The sequence below is a fragment of the Piliocolobus tephrosceles genome, chromosome 10 (genome assembly GCF_002776525.5).
Source record: "Piliocolobus tephrosceles isolate RC106 chromosome 10, ASM277652v3, whole genome shotgun sequence".
NCBI classification, from domain to species: Eukaryota; Metazoa; Chordata; class Mammalia; order Primates; family Cercopithecidae; genus Piliocolobus; species Piliocolobus tephrosceles.
Genome location: NC_045443.1, coordinates 18,763,672 through 18,787,569, shown reverse-complemented (window position 1 = coordinate 18,787,569; position 23,898 = coordinate 18,763,672). Strand labels below are relative to the sequence as shown.

At 36.4% G+C, this 23,898-nt stretch overlaps 1 protein-coding gene across 3 annotated transcripts in view; it reads left to right on the top strand.

The window, feature by feature from the left end:
• The window catches only part of PLCZ1 (phospholipase C zeta 1), a 53,523-nt gene that overhangs the window by 29,046 nt on the left and 579 nt on the right, over positions 1-23,898 (top strand). For all 3 annotated transcript variants that reach the window (XM_023226192.2, XM_023226191.2, XM_023226193.1), the window contains 8 exons: positions 3,537-3,686; positions 7,149-7,233; positions 7,333-7,400; positions 9,276-9,432; positions 12,984-13,100; positions 14,171-14,340; positions 19,435-19,564; positions 23,374-23,523. In XM_023226192.2, the coding sequence (XP_023081960.1) occupies positions 3,537-3,686; positions 7,149-7,233; positions 7,333-7,400; positions 9,276-9,432; positions 12,984-13,100; positions 14,171-14,340; positions 19,435-19,564; positions 23,374-23,523 (1,027 nt within the window). The remainder of the gene's footprint in view (positions 1-3,536; positions 3,687-7,148; positions 7,234-7,332; positions 7,401-9,275; positions 9,433-12,983; positions 13,101-14,170; positions 14,341-19,434; positions 19,565-23,373; positions 23,524-23,898) is intronic.

Here is a 23,898-nt window from a genome sequence, read left to right as displayed (position 1 = left end):
AAAAAAACTTGATTAAAAAATGAAAAAAAACCTGAATTGGCATTTCTCCAAAGAAGACATAAAAATGGCCATGCAACATTATTAGTCACCAGGGAAATGCGAATCAAAACTACTATGAGATACCACCTCACAGTCTTACCATGTTAGAAGGTCTCATCAAAAAGTCAAAGGACACCAAATGTTGATTAGGGTGTGGTGAAAAGGGAACTCTGTACACTGATGGTGGAAACATAGATTGGTACCACCAATGGGAATGCAGCATGGAGGTTTCTAAAGAAATAAAAAATAGAGCCACCATATGACCCAGTAATCCCTCTTCTTGGTACATACCCAAAGGGAATTAAATAACCATCTCATAAAGATATTTATGCTGCAATGTTCACTGTAGAATTGTTCACAATAGCCATGATATGGAAACAACGTAAATGTTCATTGACAGACAAATGGATAAAGAAAATTGGATATATACAATGGAATATGACTCAGTCTTTAAAAAGAATGAGATCTTTCCATTTACCACAACATGGGTAAGGACATTATGTTAAGTGAAATAAGCCAGACACAGAAAGAAATAATGCCTGATCTCAGTTACATGTGGAATTAAAAAAAAAAAAAAAACTCTCAAATATACAGAGATAGAGAACAAAACAGTGGTTGACAGGAATGAGGTGTGGGGAGGGAGAAGAAAATAGAGACAGGTAGGTCTGAGGCCACAAAGTAGCACATATGTAGGATGAAAAAGTCTAGACATCTAATATACCCTATGAGAATTACAGTTAATAAAATTGTACTGTATATGGTATTCATGCTGAATGAGTAGATTTTAGCTGCTCTTGCCATAAAAATTTAAAAAAGGGTAAATGTGAGATGATGGATAGATGGATATGTTAATTTGATTCACTATAATAACCTTTCCACTATCTACGTGTGTCCCATAACATCATGTTGTATACCTTAAGTATACACAACAGAATGTATTTAAAAACTCCCAAAAGAGCAAGAAGTGAGATTTTAAACAAGGCTTTGAGCAATGGAGAGGCAATGAGATTTCCCAGCTGAACAAGGTGACTCAGTTTTGCAGCATAGATCAGATTAAAGTTTAGACTTCCAACTCAAGGTAGTCACTATTCATTTGGACAAAGAGGACATGAAATTAAATAGATGATAATTATGACTAGGAAAAAACCTTGGGTCTAGTTGCATGAACTTATGAGAATACATACATAAGAAATCTAAGTTTTGAGGGACTTAAATTGCCCAAAAAATCCCAAAAAACCCACAAGTATGACTCCTAGGTCAGCCTTAAAACAGCCTTTAGTAAGGAAATGCGCTGCAAACATTGCTTGGCTTTCAAGAGAGCAAACTCCTCAACATCCACTTTCAATGTGGCCAAGGAAGATAAAAGAAAGCGGATCTTCCCAGAGGATGGAGTCAAGAAGATAGAGAAATGACATCAGTGATATCAGGACCTCATGGAAGAATCCAGCTTTTAGGCCATCACTTTGCCCCAGTCTCAGAATTATTTATTATATTTGGAAAAAACTGTACACTATTCTGTTGGGGTCAGAGTGAGTCAATGGACTCACTCTAGTTGAGAAGGTCATTGTATAGGTCAAATAAGGACTTCCAAAAATATTAAGTTTTAATTCCTGGAAGTTGTAAATGTTGTTTTATTTGGAAAAAGTGTCTTTGTAGATTAATGATGTTAAAAAACCTCTAGATGGGGAGATTATTCTGGATTATCTGAGCAGGCCCTAAACACCATCATATGAACTTTTATAAGAAGGAAGTAGAGAGAGATTTGATACAACAGAGGAGAAGGCAATGGGAAGACAGGGAGAGAGATTAGAGAGATGTGGCCACAAGCCGAGGAATGTGGGCAGCCACCCAAACCTGGAAGAGACAAGGAGGATTCTTCCCCAGTCCCTCCAAGGGAGTGCAGCCTTACCAACACCTTGATTTCAGACCAGTGAAACTGATTTCAAACTTCTGGTGACTAGACGGTGAGAGAATAAATGTTGTTGTTTTAAGCCACAAAGTTAGTAATTTTTGTCACAGCAGCCACAGAGCAAAACACTCATACGTTAAAAAAACAGTAATAATCTGCCCTGTTCTGAGTGCTGTGAAAATGCAGCAAGACTTGTGATTCCCTGGCTTGTTTACAAATTGGTAAATTTGTGCCCTGATAAGTATATATGAAATCAAAACAAAGAAAAAAATCCTAAATAAGATCCAATGATGTTTTGTTCCCTATTTTATGGCAAGTTTTGAAGTCATAGCAGTGAGAAAGGGCAGAAAATACCTTTGTAGAGCCACCTTCGCTTAAAAAAACTCCTTTGCTATTAGAAACTGGAAATATCTTTATCTTTGTTTCTATTTCTAAAACAATGAGTTTTGATTACAGAACTTAAAATTGAAAGAGCAGAATATTAACATTTCCCCCCACTCATCAGTGTTAATAATGTTGTTGTTTCATGTTTTAAAATCTCTAAATATTTGTATATTAACAATAAAAATATAGCATGCTACTTTTTGGTAACTTGCTTTTCTTCATAAATCCATAGATAACTTTCTATAGTAGTATAGATATCTCTGTCTTCTTCTTCTTTTTTTATTTTTTATTTTTGAGACAGAGTCTCATTCCATCACCCAGGCTGGAGTGCAATGGTGCAATCTTGGCTCACTGCAATCTCCACCTCCCAGTTCAAGCAATTCTGGCTCAGCCTCCCAGGTAACTGGGATTACAGGCACCTGCCACCATGTCCAGCTAATTTTTTTCTTTGCATTTTTAGTAGAAACAGGGTTTCGTCATGTTGGCCAGCCTGGTCTCGAACTCCTGACCCCAGGGGATCCACCTGCCTCAGCCTCCCAAAGTGCTGGGATTACAGGTATGAGCCACTGTGCTCATCCTGCCTTCTTCTTAATTGGTCTATATCATTCCTTTATATGGATATGGTATAATTTATTTATTATTATTATTGTTATTTTTGAGATGGAGTCTTGCTCTGTCACCCAGGCTGGAATGCAATGGCGCGACCTCGGCTCACTGCAATCACCTCCTGGGTTCAAGTGATTCTCTTGCCTTAGCCTCCTGAGTAGCTGGGATTACAGGCACACACCACCACACCTGGATAATTCTTATAATTTTAGTAGAGATGGGGTTTCACCACGTTAGCCAGGATGGTCTCAATCTCCTGACCTCGTGATCTGCCTGCCTCAGCCTCCCAAAGTGCAGGGATTACAGGTGTGAGCCACTGAGCCCGGCCAGTATAATTTATTTACATAAGTATTCACTGATGGATGCTTCAGGTGTTCCTATTCTTTTGGTGCAAATAGTGATACATTTTTCTTTTAATACAGATTTAATGGTCTCTGTTTTGCCAAACTCAAAAGTACTTTCAGTTTAAAGAATACTTATTTTGCAAAGGTACTAAACGTTTGAAGTAAGTTTTAAGATACATTAAGCACTTATATTTATTGCATTATAATTATTTAGAAGTTTTGATGAATAACCATAGTAATGGTTACTTTTTTAGACATCTGACTACCCAGTGGTGCTCTCTTTAGAAAATCACTGCTCCCCTGCCCAACAAGAAATAATGGCAGACATTTTGCAGACGACTTTTGGAGAGTCCTTGCTTTCTGATATGCTTGCTGATTTTCCTGATACTCTACCATCACCAGAGGTAACATTTTTTTCTGAGAAACTCAGGTTAAGAAAAAAGCCCATGAAAACATGTCACTATTATATTGGCCCGTGAAACTGGGCTAGAGACCAATGAAAATGCTTAGTTTTGATCATGTATAGCAGGTTATCTTTGCAATGTTGCCTAGGGAATGTTCTCATGAACATTTAGGTGAATGTATTTCAATAAGAATTATATTATATATATATATGTGTGTGTGTGTGTGTGTGTGTGTGTGTGTGTGTGTATACATATGTAAAACCCACATTTTGATTGTGTCTCCTACCCCATGGGTCCACAATATCAAAGTAATTAGTATTAGGGACCAGAAATTTAGTATGTTTCACAGGCAAAAGTTCTAGAAAGTAGCAAAAGTTCTAGCCTATAAATAGAGTCAGTACCCAACATCTCAACAGCTGGGTAGCAGGTTCGCCTTTAAAAAATCTACTCTTTTCAATTTCCCTGTCTCTATGACCCTTTCCATCTTAATTAGAGCATACTGAAGTATTTGCTTTGAAAAATCATGTCCACATCTACCATCAGGACTTCACTTCTCTCTCAGGCTGTCTCTTTATTACTCCCTTTCTATGGCCAGGTGTGGCGGCTCATGCCTGTAATCCCAGCACCTTGGGAGGCTGAGGCGGGCCGATACCCTGAGGTCAGGAATTTGAAACCAGCCTTGAGCAATATGGGGAAACCCTGTCTCTACTAAAAATACATAAATTAGCTGGGTGTCATGGCATCCGCCTGTAATCCCAGCTACTAGGAAGGCTGAGGCAGGAGAATCACTTGAATCCGGGAGGCGGAGGTTACAGTGAGCCAAGATTGAGCTATTGCGCTCCAGCTTGGGCAACAAGAGCGAAACTCTGTCTTGTTGAAAAAAAAAGAAAGAAATTACTTCCTCTCACAGCTCAAATTGTCATTTTCTTGACTCCTTGCAACCTATTCAGTCCCTCTTTCTCTTCTAATTACTTCACAGGAAAGTTCCCATCACATTCATCAAATATTTTCTTACTGATAAATTCTAATGAACCTCTTCTAGTCTTCATCTGGTTGTCCTCTCATTAACATTCAATACTGTGGACCTCCACTTCCTTTCCCTGAAACACTTTCTGTTATAACACCACATTCTTTAGCCTTCCCTCACTCCTCTTTGACCACTCCTGCTTAGTTTTCTTTGCTGGGCCTTTCTCCCTATCCCAAATTTTATCAGATTATAAATAAACTTTCTTTTTGGTGAATAGTGTTGTCTAACCGCAAATAGTTTGGTTCTGACATGTCTTCATTTTTGCTAGACATAACAATATTTTTGTAATATTTGAGAATTTCCTTCTATGTTTTCCTTATTATTATTATTTTTGCCAACCTAAAATAATCAAAAGGCTCGGGATTCAGTTAGAAGGATTTATTCAAGTGCAAAGTGTGAGGGTAACTTTCTGGGACACACAGACAGCAGAGAACGGTAGTCATTGCTCCTGGTGTGGGAAACAGTGAAAAATTGTTTTTTACAGACAAAAACAGAGGTGCAGAACAGAAGTACAGTATTTTCCATACAATGGCTAACATACAGATTTAAGATTTGATTGGCTACTGTTGATTACACTCTAAGGAGTTTGCTTAACATTCTATTGTAAAGAGGTAATCACAAGGTTCTCTATCTCTAAGGTCATTGAAAGCAATGGTCATGCACCATTGAAGAAAAACAGCTGTATTACATGACTAAGTTGCCAGGGCTGAACTTTTCTCCTTGGCATAATAAATTTGGAAGATCCTCAAATTGTACTTCTTTTAACATTTTATTTAAATCAGTGAAAAATTTTCAAGTGAAAGTGTTGTGACACCAGTGACAAGAAATATAGGGCTGATGATAGAACTGAGACAGAAAAAAATGAATTGTGTGATAAATGGAAAGACCACGGTTCTTCTGCCGCGTAAGAATGCCTACGGACCCAATGTGTTCAATTGTGGCAGAAAAGAAATAGTAAAGAATTTTGCAAAGCGCTGGAAACATAGCATCAAAGATTAAACCTGAATTATAGCCCAATTCTGGAACTTACAATAATTTTAAACTTTCTTGGAAGAGAATCCCTCTTCCTATTATATATGAATCTATTTTTCTAGCATTCCCGTACATAGCTTTCATTCAAATTTTAGCTCCATACTAAAGCAGGGAGGTTCTTTTCAATGAGTAAATGAAGAATTAAAGTTACCGTGTAATCCTAGCTACTCAGGAGGCTGAGGCAGGAGAATCTCTTGAACCTGGGAGATGGAGGTTGCAGTGAGCTGAGATCATGTCACTACACTCCATCCTGGGTGACAGAGTGAGACTCGTCTCAAAAAAAAAAAAAATTACCTTATCCTACAATATTCAGTCCTTGTGTGTAAAATAATTGCCTAGAGACTTGTTAAGAAGGCCCAATTCCAGCCCACAATTCAAGATTCTGGTTCCCTCATTTTGAAGCAGATCCTAGGAATGTGTCCCTTTCCCAAGTGCTTCTGATAATATTCTTAATGCATAGGATTGCAGAGTGCATTTGGTAAACTCTGCAGTAGAGAGTATTATAAGGGTCATTGTGAAAGAGGGAAGACCCGAGATGATGGAATAATTTGAATGGATACCTGAGGATGACAAAATGGAAAGGAAAATCAAAGCTCCTTGGAGAGAAGGACTTGACTTTATAACCCAGATTTCAGCATTGTATATAACAGAGCCGGCACTTAAATGTACTTACTAAATTAAGGAAATTTGGAAAGACCACAGTTCTTTTGCTGCATAAGAATGCCCACAGACTCAGTGTGTTCAATTGTGGCAGAAAAGAAATAGTAAAGAATTTTGCAAAGTGCTGGAAACATAGCATCAAAGATTAAACCCGAATCATAGCCAAGTGAAAGAATGGAACCAGAAATCTTCGAATTTAGCACAAGCGACACTGATGGTAAATTTTGCTATGCTTCTAAATTTGATGGACAGAAAATATTAAGTTAATAAAAGAATGATGCTTATGTGTAATACAGAAGAAATTTGAAGAGTCATTATTACAAATCTTTAATTTGGTCTATACTAGATGCCAGACACTTATGATAGACATTTTAATATACCTGATTTCATTTAATACTTTTTAATGTTGGATAAGAAAATGATGAGCTGAAGCACTTGCTACCAGAAGTTGTAACATTTTAATTGCAATATCATAGTACCAACTTGTGAAATATAAAAGAAATGGCATATGGTAAGTCTCAATCATAACAGGCTTATTTTTTGGTGAATTATAATCAATAGCATTGTATCACTGTATTCATTCCTTTACTGAGGTGTGAATAGGGGTATGGGAAAAAATGGAGTTCTTACATATCTTTTTACTGTACGCTAATTGAAAATATAGTGAAACACTTTTCAATGACTGTTACAATGCAAATTGACTTGTAAATGTGTAATTGTTATCTCTCAAATTGTTTCCTTAGGCACTAAAATTCAAAGTATTAGTTAAAAATAAGAAAATAGGAACCTTAAAGGAAACTCATGAAAGAAAAGGTTCTGATAAGCGTGGTAAGGTGGAGGAATGGGAAGAAGAAGTGGCAGATCTGGAGGAGGAGGAGGAGGAGGAGGAGAAATTCAAAGAATCAGAAATATTCGAATCTGTTTTAGGAGACAATCAAGACAAGGAAACAGGGGTAAAAAAGTTATCTGGAGTAATGCTTTTCAAGAAAAAGAAGGTGAGGTGGTACTTTGTGAAAATCTTACAAATGAGTGGAAAGTTTTCTAATTTTATTCTTGGTGGAGAATTTTTTTAAATTCTGGAGAAAAATCATTTTCCTTCTTATAAAAACTCTAGTCTATCATTTACAATTTACTTTGAAAACATTGATTGTGGAAGATGAATTTTTTAAATTGTCTCTTTTCCTATGTTAGCTACTTAAATTTTTTTTTTTCTCTAGGCTGAGCATGGTGGGTGGCTCATGCCTGTAATCCCAGCACTTTGGGAGGCCGAGGTGCACGGATCATATGAGGTCAGGAGTTTGAGATCAGCCTGGCCAACATGGTGAAACCCCGTCTCTACTAAAAATACAAAAATTAGCCAGGCATCGTGGCGCATGCCTGTAGTTCCAGCTACTTGCGAAGCTGAAGCAGGAGAATTGCTTGAACCTGGGAGGCGAAGGTTGCAGTGAGCCGAGATGGCGCCATTGCACTCCAGCCTGAGCAACAGAATAAGATCCTGTTTCAAAAAAAAAAAAAATTGTCTATAGTTGATAAATATTATGCATTCTTATGAAGCAGGCTTTGTGCAAAGTGCAACAGATGCAGAGATACACAACATAATTTCCCTGGTCTCAAGTAAAGGCAAAGACAAGATTCAATGTTTATAATACATAGTGTTATATGTACACACATTAGCATGATGAAACAAAATATATTAGGTTGCATGTGACACAAAACCAATCCAGCTGGTTTAAATAAAATGATAATTAATTAATTGACTTACATAGATGAAAAGTTCAGTGAAAGGGATTTTAATTTCAAAAATGACTTGATATAGTGTCTCACATAAAGTCAGCAGAACTTCAGTTCTTTCTCCAGCTTTGCTCCCACTTTCTCTGTGTTGGTGCATGGCTATTGCAAGGATTCAGCTTTATGTCATTTCAGCTTCAAATCCAGTGGAATGCCTATCTCTTGGCAGAGCAAGTAATTTTTTTTTTTTTTTTTTTTTTTTGTACGTTGGCTCTGATCTGGTTATGCGTACATCCCTGAACCAATTACTGTTGCTAGGGGAATGCACAGCTCTGTTTAGCTGGTCCAATCTGCGTGACTCATACTTGGATTGAGCATGAGCAAGAAATGTTTTCCCAAAACAAAACTTGGGAAATGGCTAAAAAGAAGTGTAAAAGAAATAGATGCCAGGTTGTGAAATGGCAAATGTTCACTATGTAATAGAAGTCATTTCAGTATAAATTTATTCATGACGAAAATTCCTAAGTTTATAAAATTCATGAGAATACACTGAGATCTTTAGGAAAAAATAAACAGTAATAATTGTGGTCCTCAATACTTATTACATTGATCATGTTTTTTTTTTTGTTTTTTTTTTTTTTTTTGAGACGGAGTCTCGCTCTGTCGCCCAAGTTGGAGTGCAGTGGCCGGATCTCAGCTCACTGCAAGCTCCGCCTCCCGGGTTCACACCATTCACCTGCCTCAGCCTCCTGAGTAGCTGGGACTACAGGCACCCGCCATCTCGCCCGGCTAGTTTTTTGTATTTTTTTAGTAGAGACGGGGTTTCACCGTGTTAGCCAGGATGGTCTCCATCTCCTGACCTTGTGATCCGCCCGCCTCGGCCTCCCAAAGTGCTGGGATTACAGGCTTGAGCCACCGCGCCCGGCCTGATCATGATTTTTAAATTTAAACTAGCTTATATTCACATTAAATATTTTTGTTCCCAAAAATAATCACATTAAGTTAATCCAAATGGTGTGTGAGGAGATAATCTTATGAAAAGATGAAAATCATTTATTTGAAAGTGTATTTTCTTTACTAGAAAAAGATTTTTTTCCCAATGATTAGCATAAAAATGTAAAATTACTGCATTTTATTTTTAGACCAGGAAGCTAAAAATTGCTCTGGCCTTATCTGATCTTGTCATTTATACTAAAGCTGAGAAGTTCAAAAGCTTTCAACATTCAAGATTGTATCAGCAATTTAATGAAAATAATTCTATTGGGGAGACACAAGCCCGAAAACTTTCAAAATTGAGAGGTAAATTTTTGTGACTCAAATAGATGAAATGTTTAAATGAGTTAGAGTCACTGCTAGGGTGTTAAGATTGCTCGGTGTTATTTATAAAATGTATATTCTCATAAAATTTCAACATATTTAACATAATTTAGAATGGGGTTACATACCTCAGGTCTCATTAAGTTTTATTTCACAGAACTTAGCCATTAATTAACTTTCCTAAGCCATGGCATTTTGATTGAGAATGTGCGATGTGGCCACATTTGTTGAGGGCTGGGGGACTGTGGTGAGTAGTTTGTATAGGAGAACAGTGGCAGGGCTGCAGAGGGAGGCAGAGCCAAATTAGAAGGCTTGAACTTTGTCCTGGAAGCGAAGGTGCGCAGGAGAAAATTGAACTCTCAGGTGCGGCATGATCCACTGTATTTCTAAACGATACCTCTGGTAGCAGCCAAAGGGTGAGACTGCAGGCAGGAAGGTGGTAACAAAGATGTATGGCAGTGAGAGTGGAGACAGGATGAACTTTGTGGATTTAAAAGGCATTGAAGAGGGTAGGGTTAATCAGACTTGGAGGCTCTATGTCTATGGTGAAAGGGGAAGAAATGGCGCCCAGGCTGGACTACCAGATGGCTGTGCAGAGTGTGCACGCCCCACTGCACACCTTCGGAGGTGCCATCTGTCTCTGCATCTTCTTTTCACTGCCCCTGATTCTAAAACTGAGGTGGTTTGGCAGTGCCCAAAGTAAAACGGGGCCTGAGAAAGAGAATGGGAAGAAGACTCATTATGTGGGGAATGTCCCAATCTTAAAAGGGAATGAGCAACTAACTTAACAGCCAGGTGACTCTGCTAATTCTCAAAAAATGGCAATTGTTTTTAGTAGTAGGGGTATGGGGGAAGTAGGGACAATAATGGATACAAAGCTATAGTTGGATAGAATAAATAAGACATAGTATTTGATAGTCCAACAGGTGACCACAGTCAACAATAGTTTATAGTACATTTAAAAATAACTAAAAGAGTATAATTGGATTGTTTGTTACACAAAGGATAAATGCTTGGGGTGATGGATACACCACTTACCCTGATGTGTTAGTAGTCATTGTATGTCTGTATCCAAATATCTCATGTACTCCATAAATATATTTATCTATGTACCCCCAAAAATTAAAAGTTAAAAAAATGCAATCTACCATCTTGTGTAGAAATACCACAGAAGGAAAATAAGCACCCGCAATTGACTTGAGAAAAGTTGCTGACTATTTGGGATTGCAGATTCTGAGAGATTTAATGATTAACCTTATTGGGCTGGTCGTAGATACCCAAAGATTTTGAAGTATACTTTAGTTAATATTCTCTAACTATCTATTAGAGAGATCCTGAATTTTTTAAAGGCTCTTTTCCTTTTTTAACCTGTGTGTTGTAACCAAAAATTAATTCAGTAGGTCTGGACTACAGTTAAAGAATAGAATAGAATAGAATAGAATAGAATAGAATAGAATAGAATAGGATAGAGTAGTGTAGAGTAGAATGGAATGGGATGGAATGGAATGGAATGGAGTAGAATAGAATAGAATAGAATAGAATAGAATAGAATAGAATAGAAGTGTATTGCAAGCAGTAATAATAAATATGGTTTTATGAAGCAATTGTGCATGGTGCATGTGTGTTGGATTGTAAAATGTATTTCTTACTGTAAGGTATGGTTAAGAGAGTTTGAATGACATGCTTTACTGGTCTCTGTTCCTTTAAATTATTGAATTTTTGTTGTTGTTCATGAGGACAGGACCTGTAGGCACAGCATAAATAAATTATAATTTTATTACTCTCATCATATTAAATACTTGCAAACATTTTGGAAAGGAATTGGATAGTTCTGAGTAAAGTCGAAGTATAGCATTACCATTTCTTTGAAGGAGTATAGAGCATTTTTCTTGTTTAATAGTAAATAATCAATGTTAATAGTAAATAATGATGTAGGCAAAGGTTTAACTTCAAGGATGCCAATTATTATTATAAACATAATAAAAATTAAAAATATTGTAGATGAATATTATTGAAATGAAATGATGTTCACATTATTTTACTAAATAAAAATAGCGGTCTGTGAAAGGGAACAAACATTATCATTCAACTAAAAATTACACACATACAAAAGAATGGGAAGATATATATCAAGGAGTTATCAGTGGTTATCAATTGAATGATGATATATGGTTTTATTTGTTCTTTGATGTCCTCCTGTTTTACAGTAAACATGAACTGCATTTGTAATAACAAACATGTTTAATTTCTAAAGGATAATCTCAGAAATAGCAAAATCATATTTTGTTATGAGACCTTAGTCATCATTCACATTTATTACTTTGTAAATGAGAAACATTAAGACTCAGAAGAGTATGTGTTTTGCCTAAGGACAGACATCTGTTAGGACTAGATAAGGGAGCATGATATTTGGACATCTATGCTGCATTTATACACTCATGGTTTCAAAATAAACTTTCTCTCAAGGAATGTGTAACTTTTGAAAATAATTATTGATAAAATTAACTGTAATTTTTAATTTGACAGTGCTTCCTAAATAATAGTATTTAGGGTGAGGGGAGAGGTGATTCTATTCTAGTTGGATTAGCAAATGAAGTGAGCCATAAGCAAAAGGCATTTTCCCATGATGAGTCACTATATCAGCAGGAATGGTTGCAGAAAGAGGATCTGTTTAATGAAAAAAGAAAAACCTTGGAGAAGCGTGAAATCTGTGTTCAAAAATTTAAAGAAGGTGCCAAATAGTAAAGGGTTTAAGTTAGTTTGAATCTCAAGTGACTTAAATATTATATAGACAAGAAGAAACACAAAGAATATGTACAGAAACTGTGTATAGATTCTGTACAGACCGTGTGTGTATGTTTGTTCTTGTTTGTATGTATACTTCAAGTACATAGAGATTATCCCAGTAAGAACGACATTTGAAATAATTAAAAGCATTGAGAGTTTTTCAGTGGAGAGATGTAAACACAGATTGAATAAACTTTGGGGGAAGATGCTGGAGTGAAGGGATTGGAAGTTGAACTGGACAACTTTGGGGTGCCTTTAACTCGTGAGAACCTGTGAAATGTTCAGTAGGATTAATTTAGCTGGAATCATATAGCTTTGTGTGACTTTGATGTCATTCTGTCCTACTGTGAAAATCAAAGTGGAAAAATAATGAGGGAAAATGCTGCTTTTGTTTTGAAAAATGAATGGAGTATATTTTGGAGTTTTATGTATTCTTACAACAAAGTGAAATAATTTGGATGTAAAAATTATATAAATTAATCAATTTTTTCCTTGAATGATCAGTGTACATAAATTTTATGATAAAATTGTCACTAACATCTAAATAATAGTGAATTATACTGTAAACATAAAGGCATGGATTTATTTTGATATTCATGAATTGCACATTTTTGCCAAGACAATACATACCAAAATTGTTGAAACTATTATAGAATTATATGATATATATATACATATATATAAGAAATAGTGGCTTATTTAATTTATTTGAATTCTTTCACAACGTTTTAATAATTCTTTTTCAGTCCATGAGTTTATTTTTCACACCAAGAAGTTCATTACCAGAATATATCCCAAAGCAACAAGAGCAGACTCTTCTAATTTTAATCCCCAAGAATTTTGGAATATAGGCTGTCAAATGGGTATGTTATATAGGATATTGAGTTGTTTGCAGAAGTAACATAAAATGAATTTATTTTATGAATGTATGAAAAACTCGTGAAAAGGGCTTTCTGTAAAAGATTTTTTGGCCTGGGGGTTTTGGGGTCAGGCACTAATGGTGAGTCATGTGTTTTAAGAGTTGAAGTCATTCCTATCTGGGTTGAAGCGGGGTAAATCTTGGTGATTGTTCGGGGGAATGGTGGTTAAATTCATGAGGAGTTAATATGAGGCATGTGAAGTGGAGGAAGGGAACAAGGAAAACCAAATGGACATTGAAAACCAAATTCCTTTGCTTGAGATATGCTCAAGGCCTCTTCAAATCAAGTGACCTCTATCATTTACACTTTACATGAGCTTCTACATTCACAGTTTTGAAAAGTGAATAAGGTTGCATAACCTGGTTATTTGCCCTCACCAGACCCTTACTCCAAACTGCACAGCTAGGACAGCACTGCACTAACCCGTCAGAAAGTACCAGGTGTTACCCTTCTTCTACCGGATTGTGGCAAGGCCTGTAGGTGTGAGGAGGAGTGGGGATATTGGGGCTGGGTGGAGGGCAGAGTGTGGTACTCTCTACGGTGGCTATTTACCAGCCTATATCGAGGTGCTTCCATATTTTAACGACAATTATTGCTTTGCCTGTTTCTCACTTTCAAGTGACAACAGCATCTCATGGACTTGAAAATGTGTGACCTAGTTGGTGTCTTTACCTCTTGCATTTAATGCACTGATACTCTTTGTTCTGATATTTCTTAAGCGTTACCTGACATGAACATTGTTATTCTATAATCTATACTGGATACCATTTTGATTTCTTTACTCAAAGCTGTGTAGTAATTTACTTACAGATTAAACTTTGGAACTCATCAATATACCTTAATATAGACATGGCAGGAGAAGGAGTTTTAAAAATCATGAATTATTAGGCTAATGATGCTTGCTCATAGAACATTTGGGGATATAGAATCCATGATTCGATTTCAGTAAATGGTTTGTGTTCCTTTATTTGTATTCTCTATTACCTGACAATGTCAAAACTTCTTTCTTACAGTGGCTTTAAATTTCCAGACCCCTGGTCTGCCTATGGATCTGCAAAATGGGAAATTTTTGGATAATGGTGGTTCTGGATATATTTTGAAACCACATTTCTTAAGAGAGAGTGAATCATACTTTAACCCAAGTGACATAAAAGAGAGTATGCCAATTACACTTACAATAAGGGTAAGATTAATAACTTTTATATTTTTTGGTTATTATATAAACTAGATAGTGTACATTAGTATTTTGAATTCCACTGATTTGCTTTAATTTCTTTTATATTTCTGTTAATCTTTTTAGGTACTATATGTGGGTAGTATTTCAGTATCTTTCTATACCTGAAAAATGTCTTCCTGTTGCAATTTTACGTGAATGATTATCTGCCTGTGAATAGACATATTGAGGCTAAAACCTTCTCCTCTCCAAGTTCTACTTAGATGATTTCATTGTATTTAGGCATTTAATATTGTGAGATACGGGTCTCAGTTCAGCCCACTAATTACCGTGTGGGCATGTTACTTTTACTTGTCTTTGATGAATTTTACCTGGAAATTTTAGGAGCCCTTGTCTGTTCCTCAGTCTCCACTATTAGGCTTTTGTAGGTCAGGATTTCCTCCCACCCCATATGCCTGTTAACATCATTTGATTACTTAAAAAGAAAAATTACCCATATGTCTTTCTCCAGTATCTGTCTTCTGTGTCTATTAATTTGTGTCAACTTTAACATACTCCCTTTTCCTCTGCATGTTGGGAGAGCTTTTAACATTTTTTCTTTATGTTCATGATTCGAAGTCTGCATTTGATTTTGTTCTTTACTGATTTTAATGTAGAAATGAGTTTTTTAATCCTGCATCATTAGTCCTCCTGCCCCATTGCGGTTGACCTCATATTGCTTCCTTTTTATTTCTGTCTGTATCCCACCTAGCACCCTTCCTCCAGACTCTTGTCTTATTATTTTATCTTTTATTTTATTACGTCCTGTAAAACCTTATGGAGCATAAAAGCAGTTGTCTAAGATTTGTTTCCGTTGGTAAAGACTTTTCAAAACGTCTTTCTTATTCCTCTCTAACCTAAGTGCTATGTTTATTTTCTTTTCAAAATGTCACCAAATCTTTTGAAAAACCTCTAGTTGCTTTTTCTCTCCACTAACTTATGAGCAATTCTGTTTTAGGCTATAACTGTACTTGTTGTTTGCAAATCAATAGAGTGGGTACGGTTTCATTGGTCCCTCTTTCCATTTAACTAGTTACTCCCAGAACTATATGAATCATCTCAGATCCTACAGGAATTTTGTAAGTACTTATGTTTCTATCCCTGGCCAGCACGTCATTACTTAGTGAAGCTCTGCCAGCTGCTGGGCACTCCCCTGCTCCCCATTACCTGGCTGTTAGAGTGCAGGAAATGCTGGGGCCTCCAGAATGTGCTTCTCCTGCGACTCTTCCTAGCTCAGCTCCTTTTTCCACCATCGTAATACCACAGGATTTGGGAAACTATGCTCCACGTCTACTTCAGGCCCTAGACACTTTATCTCAGCTGAGAATGGGAGGATTGAGAGCTTTTTCCAGAAATTAACGTGGAACGTATAGCAAAGACGAACAGGACTAGAAAGATCCTGACCATTGCAGGAAACAGTGCCTGTGAAGTATGTAGCTGACTTTTGCATTGTCTGTTAAGGAGTTTGTGACTCTGATATAGAAGCATTTAGTGGATAGGCAGCAATTGCCTACAACACTGGATTGTTAATACTCCTTCAAGGTCTGGCAAAGTATTAACCACTGACTTCACTTTACAATGCTATTATAATGTTGGCATCCTTTTTGTAGTGATCTGGTAAAAGGAAATGGCAAATCAGCCACTTTGAAGATCCCTTCCATTTCTACACATATCGCTTTTGTGTGCTCTGGGACTGGATTCTCCTTTTACCCCCTGCCTTCGAAGCGATTGTCATTTTTATATGTGGCTTCCTCTTTTTCTGCTTTCCCTTAAGATATTTATGTTAATTAAAGTCTTTCCTTAAACCTTGTCTCAAACTATTCTCCTTGGGTTCTGTTACATAAACATTCACAGTTTCACCACCAACAATGCTCAAGTCTTTAATTAGACCTCATTTTGGGAATCTAAAGGCGTATTTTAGCTCACTGAGCATCCTTACCTCCTTAACCACCATTCTGTCAAACTTAAAATATTAAAAGCTTGAACATTCCTTCCTAATCCAATCTACTTCTACTCTTATTTAAATGTCAACAAATGGCCCCATTCTTCCACTCTGCTCAGACAAGAAAATTGGTAGTCATTCTCATCTTCCACATCTCCTTCATGTCCCACATCCAGACCAACTTTAAATTCTGCTGATTCTATTCCTAAATGTTTTCCCTCTCCATTCTCTTGATCTGACCTACTTTGATGCTGTCCTGTATCAGGAATTTACTACCTGTCATCAGGTCTATTTCTTTGGCTTCCTGATGGTTTCAGGTAGCCTGTCTCAGTCCTCCATATCTATTCTCCACAAGTTGACCAGAGAGATTTTGCTACAGTGCTAATGTTATCATGCATACATAACATTTATTTGTGTCTCTTGACTACTTTCCTGGCTAGGCCTTGGCCTACTCGCATTGTCCTATCTCATCACTTCTAGCCTTTCACTCTGTTCTACAACCATATGGAACTAGGATCCTTCTTGAACCATGACTCACCTCCATGAATTGCGTATGCTCTTCCTGTAACTAGAACATTCTTTCAGCCTTACCTGCCTATTGCATTTTGACTCACTTTTCAAGACTTAAGAATCATGTCTTTTTGAAAGCATTTTCCTCAGCTAGGTTAGCTGTGCTTCTTTTCGTAGCTTTGCTGTTTTCTGTAACACACTCTGCATGCATACATCATAGCAACTATCATAAGGTTTTATAATTGTTTATTTACTTGTTACTTGTCTTCTCCATTTGTCTGAGGATTCCTTAAGGATTAGAGATGTGGGCCTGGCGTGGTGGCTCACGTCTGTAATCCCAGCACTTTGGGAGGCTGAGGTGGGTGGATCACCTGAGTTAGGAGTTCAAGACCAGCCTGGCTAACATGGTGAAACCCCGTTTCTACTAAAAATACAAAAAGTTAGCCGGGTGTGGTGGCATGCAACTGTAATCCCAGCTACTCAGGAGGCTGAGGCAAGAGAACTGCTTGAGCTCAGGAAGCAGAGGTTGCAGTGAGCCAAGGTCACACCATTGCACTATAGTTTGGGTAGCAAGAGCCAAAGTTCATCTCTAAACAACAACAACAACAACAACCAAAGCCAAAAAGAGATGTGTTTTGTTCCATTCTTATTTGTGCCTGATACAAAGTATATTTTCAATATATCTAGGTTCATTAAACAAATACATTATTTTTCCGGTTAAGAATAGTAAAGAGAACATAGGTGCTCTTTCATTGAGAAGGCGGAAGGCAGCTAGTGTGCACAAATGCTCACAAATGCCATGTTTGTATTCTGAGGAGTCTCTTGTTGAGGTGTAAGTGGCATGGAGAGTTAATGATTCTCCAGGAAGCTGCTGCCATGGCCATGTGGGTCTTTCTCTGTTGCCTCTACCATTCTGGGGAGTTTTGTGATTATGACTTGCTCAGATAGTAGAGGGCATGATTTGGGGATCAGAGGGCCTAGTTTTGTTATTAGCTTCCTTAAGCTGTTGATGAAGGCATTTGACGTTTCTGCTTTACTCTTTGTCATCTGCAATCTGAGAGTTTTGGTTTAGGCCAGTTATTTTCAAGTTTATAAAAACTACAGGACTGCTTTCTAAATACAAAATCTTATGGATAAGGCCAGTGGATAACAACAGAGTTGACCATTGAGGGCTTTCTGTTTGACATTCCTTCCTCCGCACTGGCTCCTGTACAAACAAATTGGTAAATTTGTTTATAAATTATTTGATCAATACTCCCTAAACCAGGGGTGTCCAATCTTTCGGCTTCCCTGGGCCACATTGGAGGAAGAGGAATTATCTTGGGCCACACATAATATACACTAACACTAATGATAGCTGATGAGCTTTAAAAAATCCAAAAAAAAAAAAAAAACATAATGTTTTAAGAAAGTTTACAAATTTGTGTTGGGCCCCATTCAAAGCCACCATGGGCCACATGAGGCCCGCAGGTTGGACAAGCTTGCCCTAAATTCTCATTCAGTTCTCATATTCAATTATGTTTTTCAAAATTAGATAACTTTTTTTTTTTCTTTCTGGAATGAGGTACACCGAACTGAACCTACTCCATTTTGGGAAGGGTCTATTACCTGCAGAATGATATTTAACAGATCTGTAGTGGTATTGGGACCACTGTACTATATGTTTATGGCCATTGTTCTTTCTAATTACTTTGGTGTCTAATTATGCTGATGCCCATTCCACACTAATTGCTGAACAGTTGCACAGGCATACTGGCTTCTAGCTAATGCCATAATCTGTGGAATCAGGAAAAGTTACACATTAGTGGTTTTTCTTTTCCTTTCTTTTCTCTTCTCCTCCTTCTCTCCATCCTACCTTCCCTCTTTTCTTTCCTTTATTCCTTTATAATCAAACTTAATTATATATTTGTTTCTCTTTATGTAACGTTCAGAAATTGGAATTATGCCTCAATTTTTATAACTGCATTTTTAGGCTTACATCTTCTATCTCTTAGCCTAAGTTAGTTCATTTCAAATATAGTTTTCTTGTGTGATCATTTTGTTCCTTAGATTATAACAAATTTTTGCTTCAACAATTAGCTTGGCAAATAAAAGTTTAAATACAATTATTATTAATTACTTTGTTAAGATTTTTTTGATACCCAGTCCCTAATATACATATGAAATAATTGATTTTGTCAAACTCAGAAAATGCTATCATGGGAAGTTAAATGGTACATTTTTTAAAAAGTAATATTTATATAGCTTTTAATTTTTCCAGCATATATATATATATGAATTCAAAAATAGTACATGTTATCAGAGTAACTCAACCTGAATTCCCTAAAATATGATCATAACAAATGATTTTAAAACAAAAATATGTTAATAAATCGAAAATTGTGGACATTGTGGACTTCACTATAATTTTGTACATATTCTTGGTGTTTATCTACTGATAACTGAGGATAAAAGATTTAAATTTTAAAATTTGTATCATATTCCACTTTCAATCTTTGTGGGAACTGACTTAGAGTCCTTCAACTTTTTGTAATACATAATTCAATTTTGAAATAAATGGTGATGCAACTTAATATCTTGCTAAATTCTTATATTCATATATATTTGTGCAGCTCATCAGTGGTATCCAGTTGCCTCTTACTCATTCCTCATCTAACAAAGGTGATACATTAGTAATTATAGAAGTTTTTGGTGTTCCAAATGATCAAATGAAGCAGCAGACTCGTGTAATTAAAAAAAATGGTGAGCTCCTAATATACTGTATTGAACTTCGATTAGCCTTCTTGTTAGAAATCTTACAAATTATATGTTGATAGAGTTTTTATACATATCTATTATTCATAAGACAAGGGTTTTCCATTATGTCCAAAATTAGCAAAATGTTATATGCAGCAAAAGCACTTTTATAATGATTAGGTTGTTTAGCTGTATTTTCAAATTATGAATACAGAAATGTATCTGACCTGCAAAAATATTGCTTAAAAAAATTTACCTCCTTTTTGTATTCCCTCATGTCACTGAATTAAGAAGGCATTTTGACAGCCTCAGATCTACTTAGCTTCTAGCCTTTGTGTTAAATCAAAAATTTGTGATTTTTGACACAGCATATTATATATTTTTATAATGAATTATTTGAATTATTTTAGATTAAAAGTCTATGGCTTCTGAATCAGGCTAAGGATGCCATAGAAACCTACTGATAGAATATTTGGACAATTCAGTCATTTTTGCCACAAGAGAAGTGAAGAATGAAAGGAAATAACTTTGGTAAGATTTTCATCATTTTGGCATGCTATGACATCTTACACAGTATAGTACTGGCATTGCCATTTCTTCTCTGAGGTTGAAATGACTAAGGAAATTAGAAAAGGATGGGTTCCTGGGATTGACCCCTGGTCAGGGTCACCTTGAAGGAGACATTGGAACTGATTCTTGAGTCTGGAATCTTCTTCAAGGGATATTCTCAAAGCAAAGTGGACTTCATTCCAGAGTCTAGAAATATGCTTCAGGCCAAATGGTACTGACAGAGGAGCAGGCACAGTTTTCTTTTTCTTTTTCTTCTTGGATAATAATTTCTAACAATGCCCATAGTCTGCCTCCTTGGCACTCTCCTGAATACTTCCAGTGTGGCTTCTAGAGCGAAAGTCATGGAAAAAGATTTGGGAAGATTTTATTGCCTTATCCTGTGTTATCAATGGGAAGGGATATTGATGATGACTTCCTGCCTCATTTGACACCCTTTAGAGTTGAAGGCACATTGCTATGGCTGTGTCCAGAGATAGTAACTACTGATGTCATGAAGCTTATAATAATCTCTCTCTTGTTCCCTCCATCCTCTACTTGAATCTTCATCACAAAATGCTTAGAAACTTAATTTATTCAATGCACCCCTTATAATACTATGATTCTAGAATTTGTATTACATCCTTGGATTTTATGGGAATATCCTTTCAGAAATTCAATTTGGTTCATCAAACATTACTAAGCCTCTGCTATGCTAAAAGCCTTGTGCTAAGTAGTAAAAGACAAAATCTGTTTATTAAATGAATTCTTATATATGGACCAATTAACTATTCTATAGATAGTTTATAGTTCAGTGTGAAAGATGAGCTGTAAGTAAAATAATTACGATTTAGAATCATTAGTGCTTCAAGGAGAGTACAAAGATTTGTACTGGAAGGGGGCACTTTTGGAGATGGTTCTTGGAGAATGAGTAGAATTTTTTAGAGTTTGGGGAAAAGGACATTTAAGGCAGAAGCCATAATATAAGTCCTAAAATATGAAGAAAATACAATTTAAACATACCAGAGACAGAACACATGAGTCCTAAAATATGAAGAAAACACAATTTAAACATGCTAGAGAAAAGCCAAGAAACTCACGATGGGTGGAATATAGGGTGCTTAAGAAAGATTAGTGAGAGATAAAATGAGAAAGTTATTTAGGGATGATCATGGAAAATCTCAAAAGCCTTGCTAAGGTGTCAGGAACTTTCTGTTTTCTAGAAAATGGATAAAATTCAGACTTTTAAATAGGGCTATAACAGAGTTGAGTGTTAGGTTTTTTCCTGCAGATTTGAGAAGAAGTATATGGGAGGGAAATAAGAAATACAAAGTAGAGTCAGGATAAGATTTCAGTGGTTAGATGATATAAAAGTCATGGTACAAAGGAGGCTATGGCAGCAGGAAAGGAATGAGGGGTGTAAGTGAGAAATACTGTGCAGAAGTCAACGTCCAGATGGCTGGACAAGAAGAATTTTAAGACGATTTAGCTAGACACGAGAGTCTGGGAGGAAAAGGATAACATTTGGATAAAATGTGGAAGTAATTCTTCAGTTTTGGTCATGTCTGGGAGAACTATTTTCGTCACCATCAAATTTGGTGTCCTGGTTTACTTTTTTTTTGTGTTGACAACTAAAAGTGAGGGGGCTTTCTCTTATAATTAACCCATATTATTGTGTGTGTGTGTGTGTGCGCGTGTGTGTGACAGAGATAGATACAGGATGAGGATGGAAGGGAGGCAGAGGCACATGTGTAATGAAGTAGGATTGGAGGAAGAAGAAATCAGTATAAACACTTCTGCAAGATGTTTTGCAGTGTCTATAAAGAATTCACTCTAAACCTGCCTCTGTACCCCTACGAAGAGAAATTATTTCTTTTCTTAGGTCAAGGTAATGTGATCATTATTCCATCATGAGCCAATTAGTTTACTATTTCTGTGGGCATAGGCTGCACCCTGGGTTGCTATGTGGTAAATGTGCTCTTGTGACCACAGAAAATATAGATATAGTATAATTAGAAATTCATCAATGCTTCTGGAAATGCAAGTCAAAGAACAAAAGCTATTGTCATAGCAAGTGTAGCATTGCCTTTGTAAATGAAAAATAATACACATAATTTTTCTCCAAACCTTTGAGTCTTTATTAAGTAGAATTTATATTTAATTTGAACGTGAATTTCTTGATTCTGTTAAATTACGCTTTACTTTTTGGATGATTTGGGTCATACTGTGACACAATTTGGATTTCTTGCTTGGCAAGAAATTGGTTGTTTGGGATGATTTATTTTCCTAGAGATTGAAATTCATCAACTTTGGACTTTGAAAGGAGCACTTAGTCTGAAGAAGAATCAAGAGCTGGCTTTAGTTTGTTATCTAGCTTTCAGTCTAACAACTATGTATGGAACTCTTCCCATAATAAGACTGACTGTATTAGTCCATTTTCACATTGCTCTAAAGATACTACCTGAGACTGCATAACTTACAAAGGAAAGAGGTTTAATTGACTCACGGTTCCCCATGGCTGAGGAGGCCTCAGGAAGCTTACAATCATGGTGGAAGGTGAAGGGGAAACAAATTTGGATTTTTTCATGTGGCAGCAGGAGATTGCTAGCAAGAGTGGGGAATACGGCCTTATGAAACCATCAGATCTCATGAGTACTCACTCTCTATCATGAGAACAGCATGGGAGAAACCGTCCCCTGTAATCCAATCACTTTCCACCAGGTGTCTTCCTAAGCACCTGGGGATTACAATTCAAGATGAGATTTGGGTGAGGGCACAAAGCTTAACCATATCAAGGAGTTAGTATAGAAAAATGATGTTACTTAATTTTCTTCATTTCTCAATTTATTTGCTAAAGAATTGCCTAAGTACATCAGTCATATTGCATAATGATTAAAAGCTTTTGCTCTGAAGTCAGACTCCCCGTTTTTGAATTCCTGATCTGCCACTTAATGACCACATATGTGAAACTTTTAGGAAATAAGGTAATATCTTTGTGGCTCAGTTTTCCCATCCCATCAGGATGGGGTGGTTATCAGGATTAATTGAGTTGATCCATTCTTAGAACATTGCCCAGCAATAGTGAACACTCAGTATTGTCTGGTTATTATTCCTCTCACACTGAGTGTGTTAAAAACCTATGTGCTCTAAACACAAGATATTATTATTGTTAAAGGATTGAAAAGAAAAAGTTTGGAGAACAAGTGTTATCTATTTTTTCCTAGATATGATATCTATTATTCTTTGTATCTTCTTTTTTCATATTTCAGCTTTTAGTCCAAGATGGAATGAAACATTCACATTTATTATTCATGTCCCAGAATTGGCATTGATACGTTTTGTTGTTGAAAGTCAAGGTTTAATAGCAGGAAATGAATTTCTCGGGCAATATACTTTGCCACTTCTATGCATGAACAAAGGTAATGTCCCTAAAAGTTAGATGATTGTACCAGCATTTAAATGTAACTTGTGTATATCAAAGACACATTTGGACACACCAAATAGCTCTATCATAAAGTAGGATGTAAAGGAAATTTTATGTATTGACACATATTTTTTCTCTGTGGAATTATAAAAATGTGTTCTCATGTGGAAGGTGGGGTGGGAGTGTGGGACTGACAGGAAGGCTAATTAGACAAACTTGGCTTGTATAAGCATTTCTTTACATGCATCATAGTTCTTCTGTTTCAGTGAAGGGTAGTCATGACTACCATAAAGAAATGATGATGGGTGGCAACCAGAAGGGAGAAGCAGTGACTCATTCTTCCTGCCTGAGGAGAAGAGATTGGGAGCCT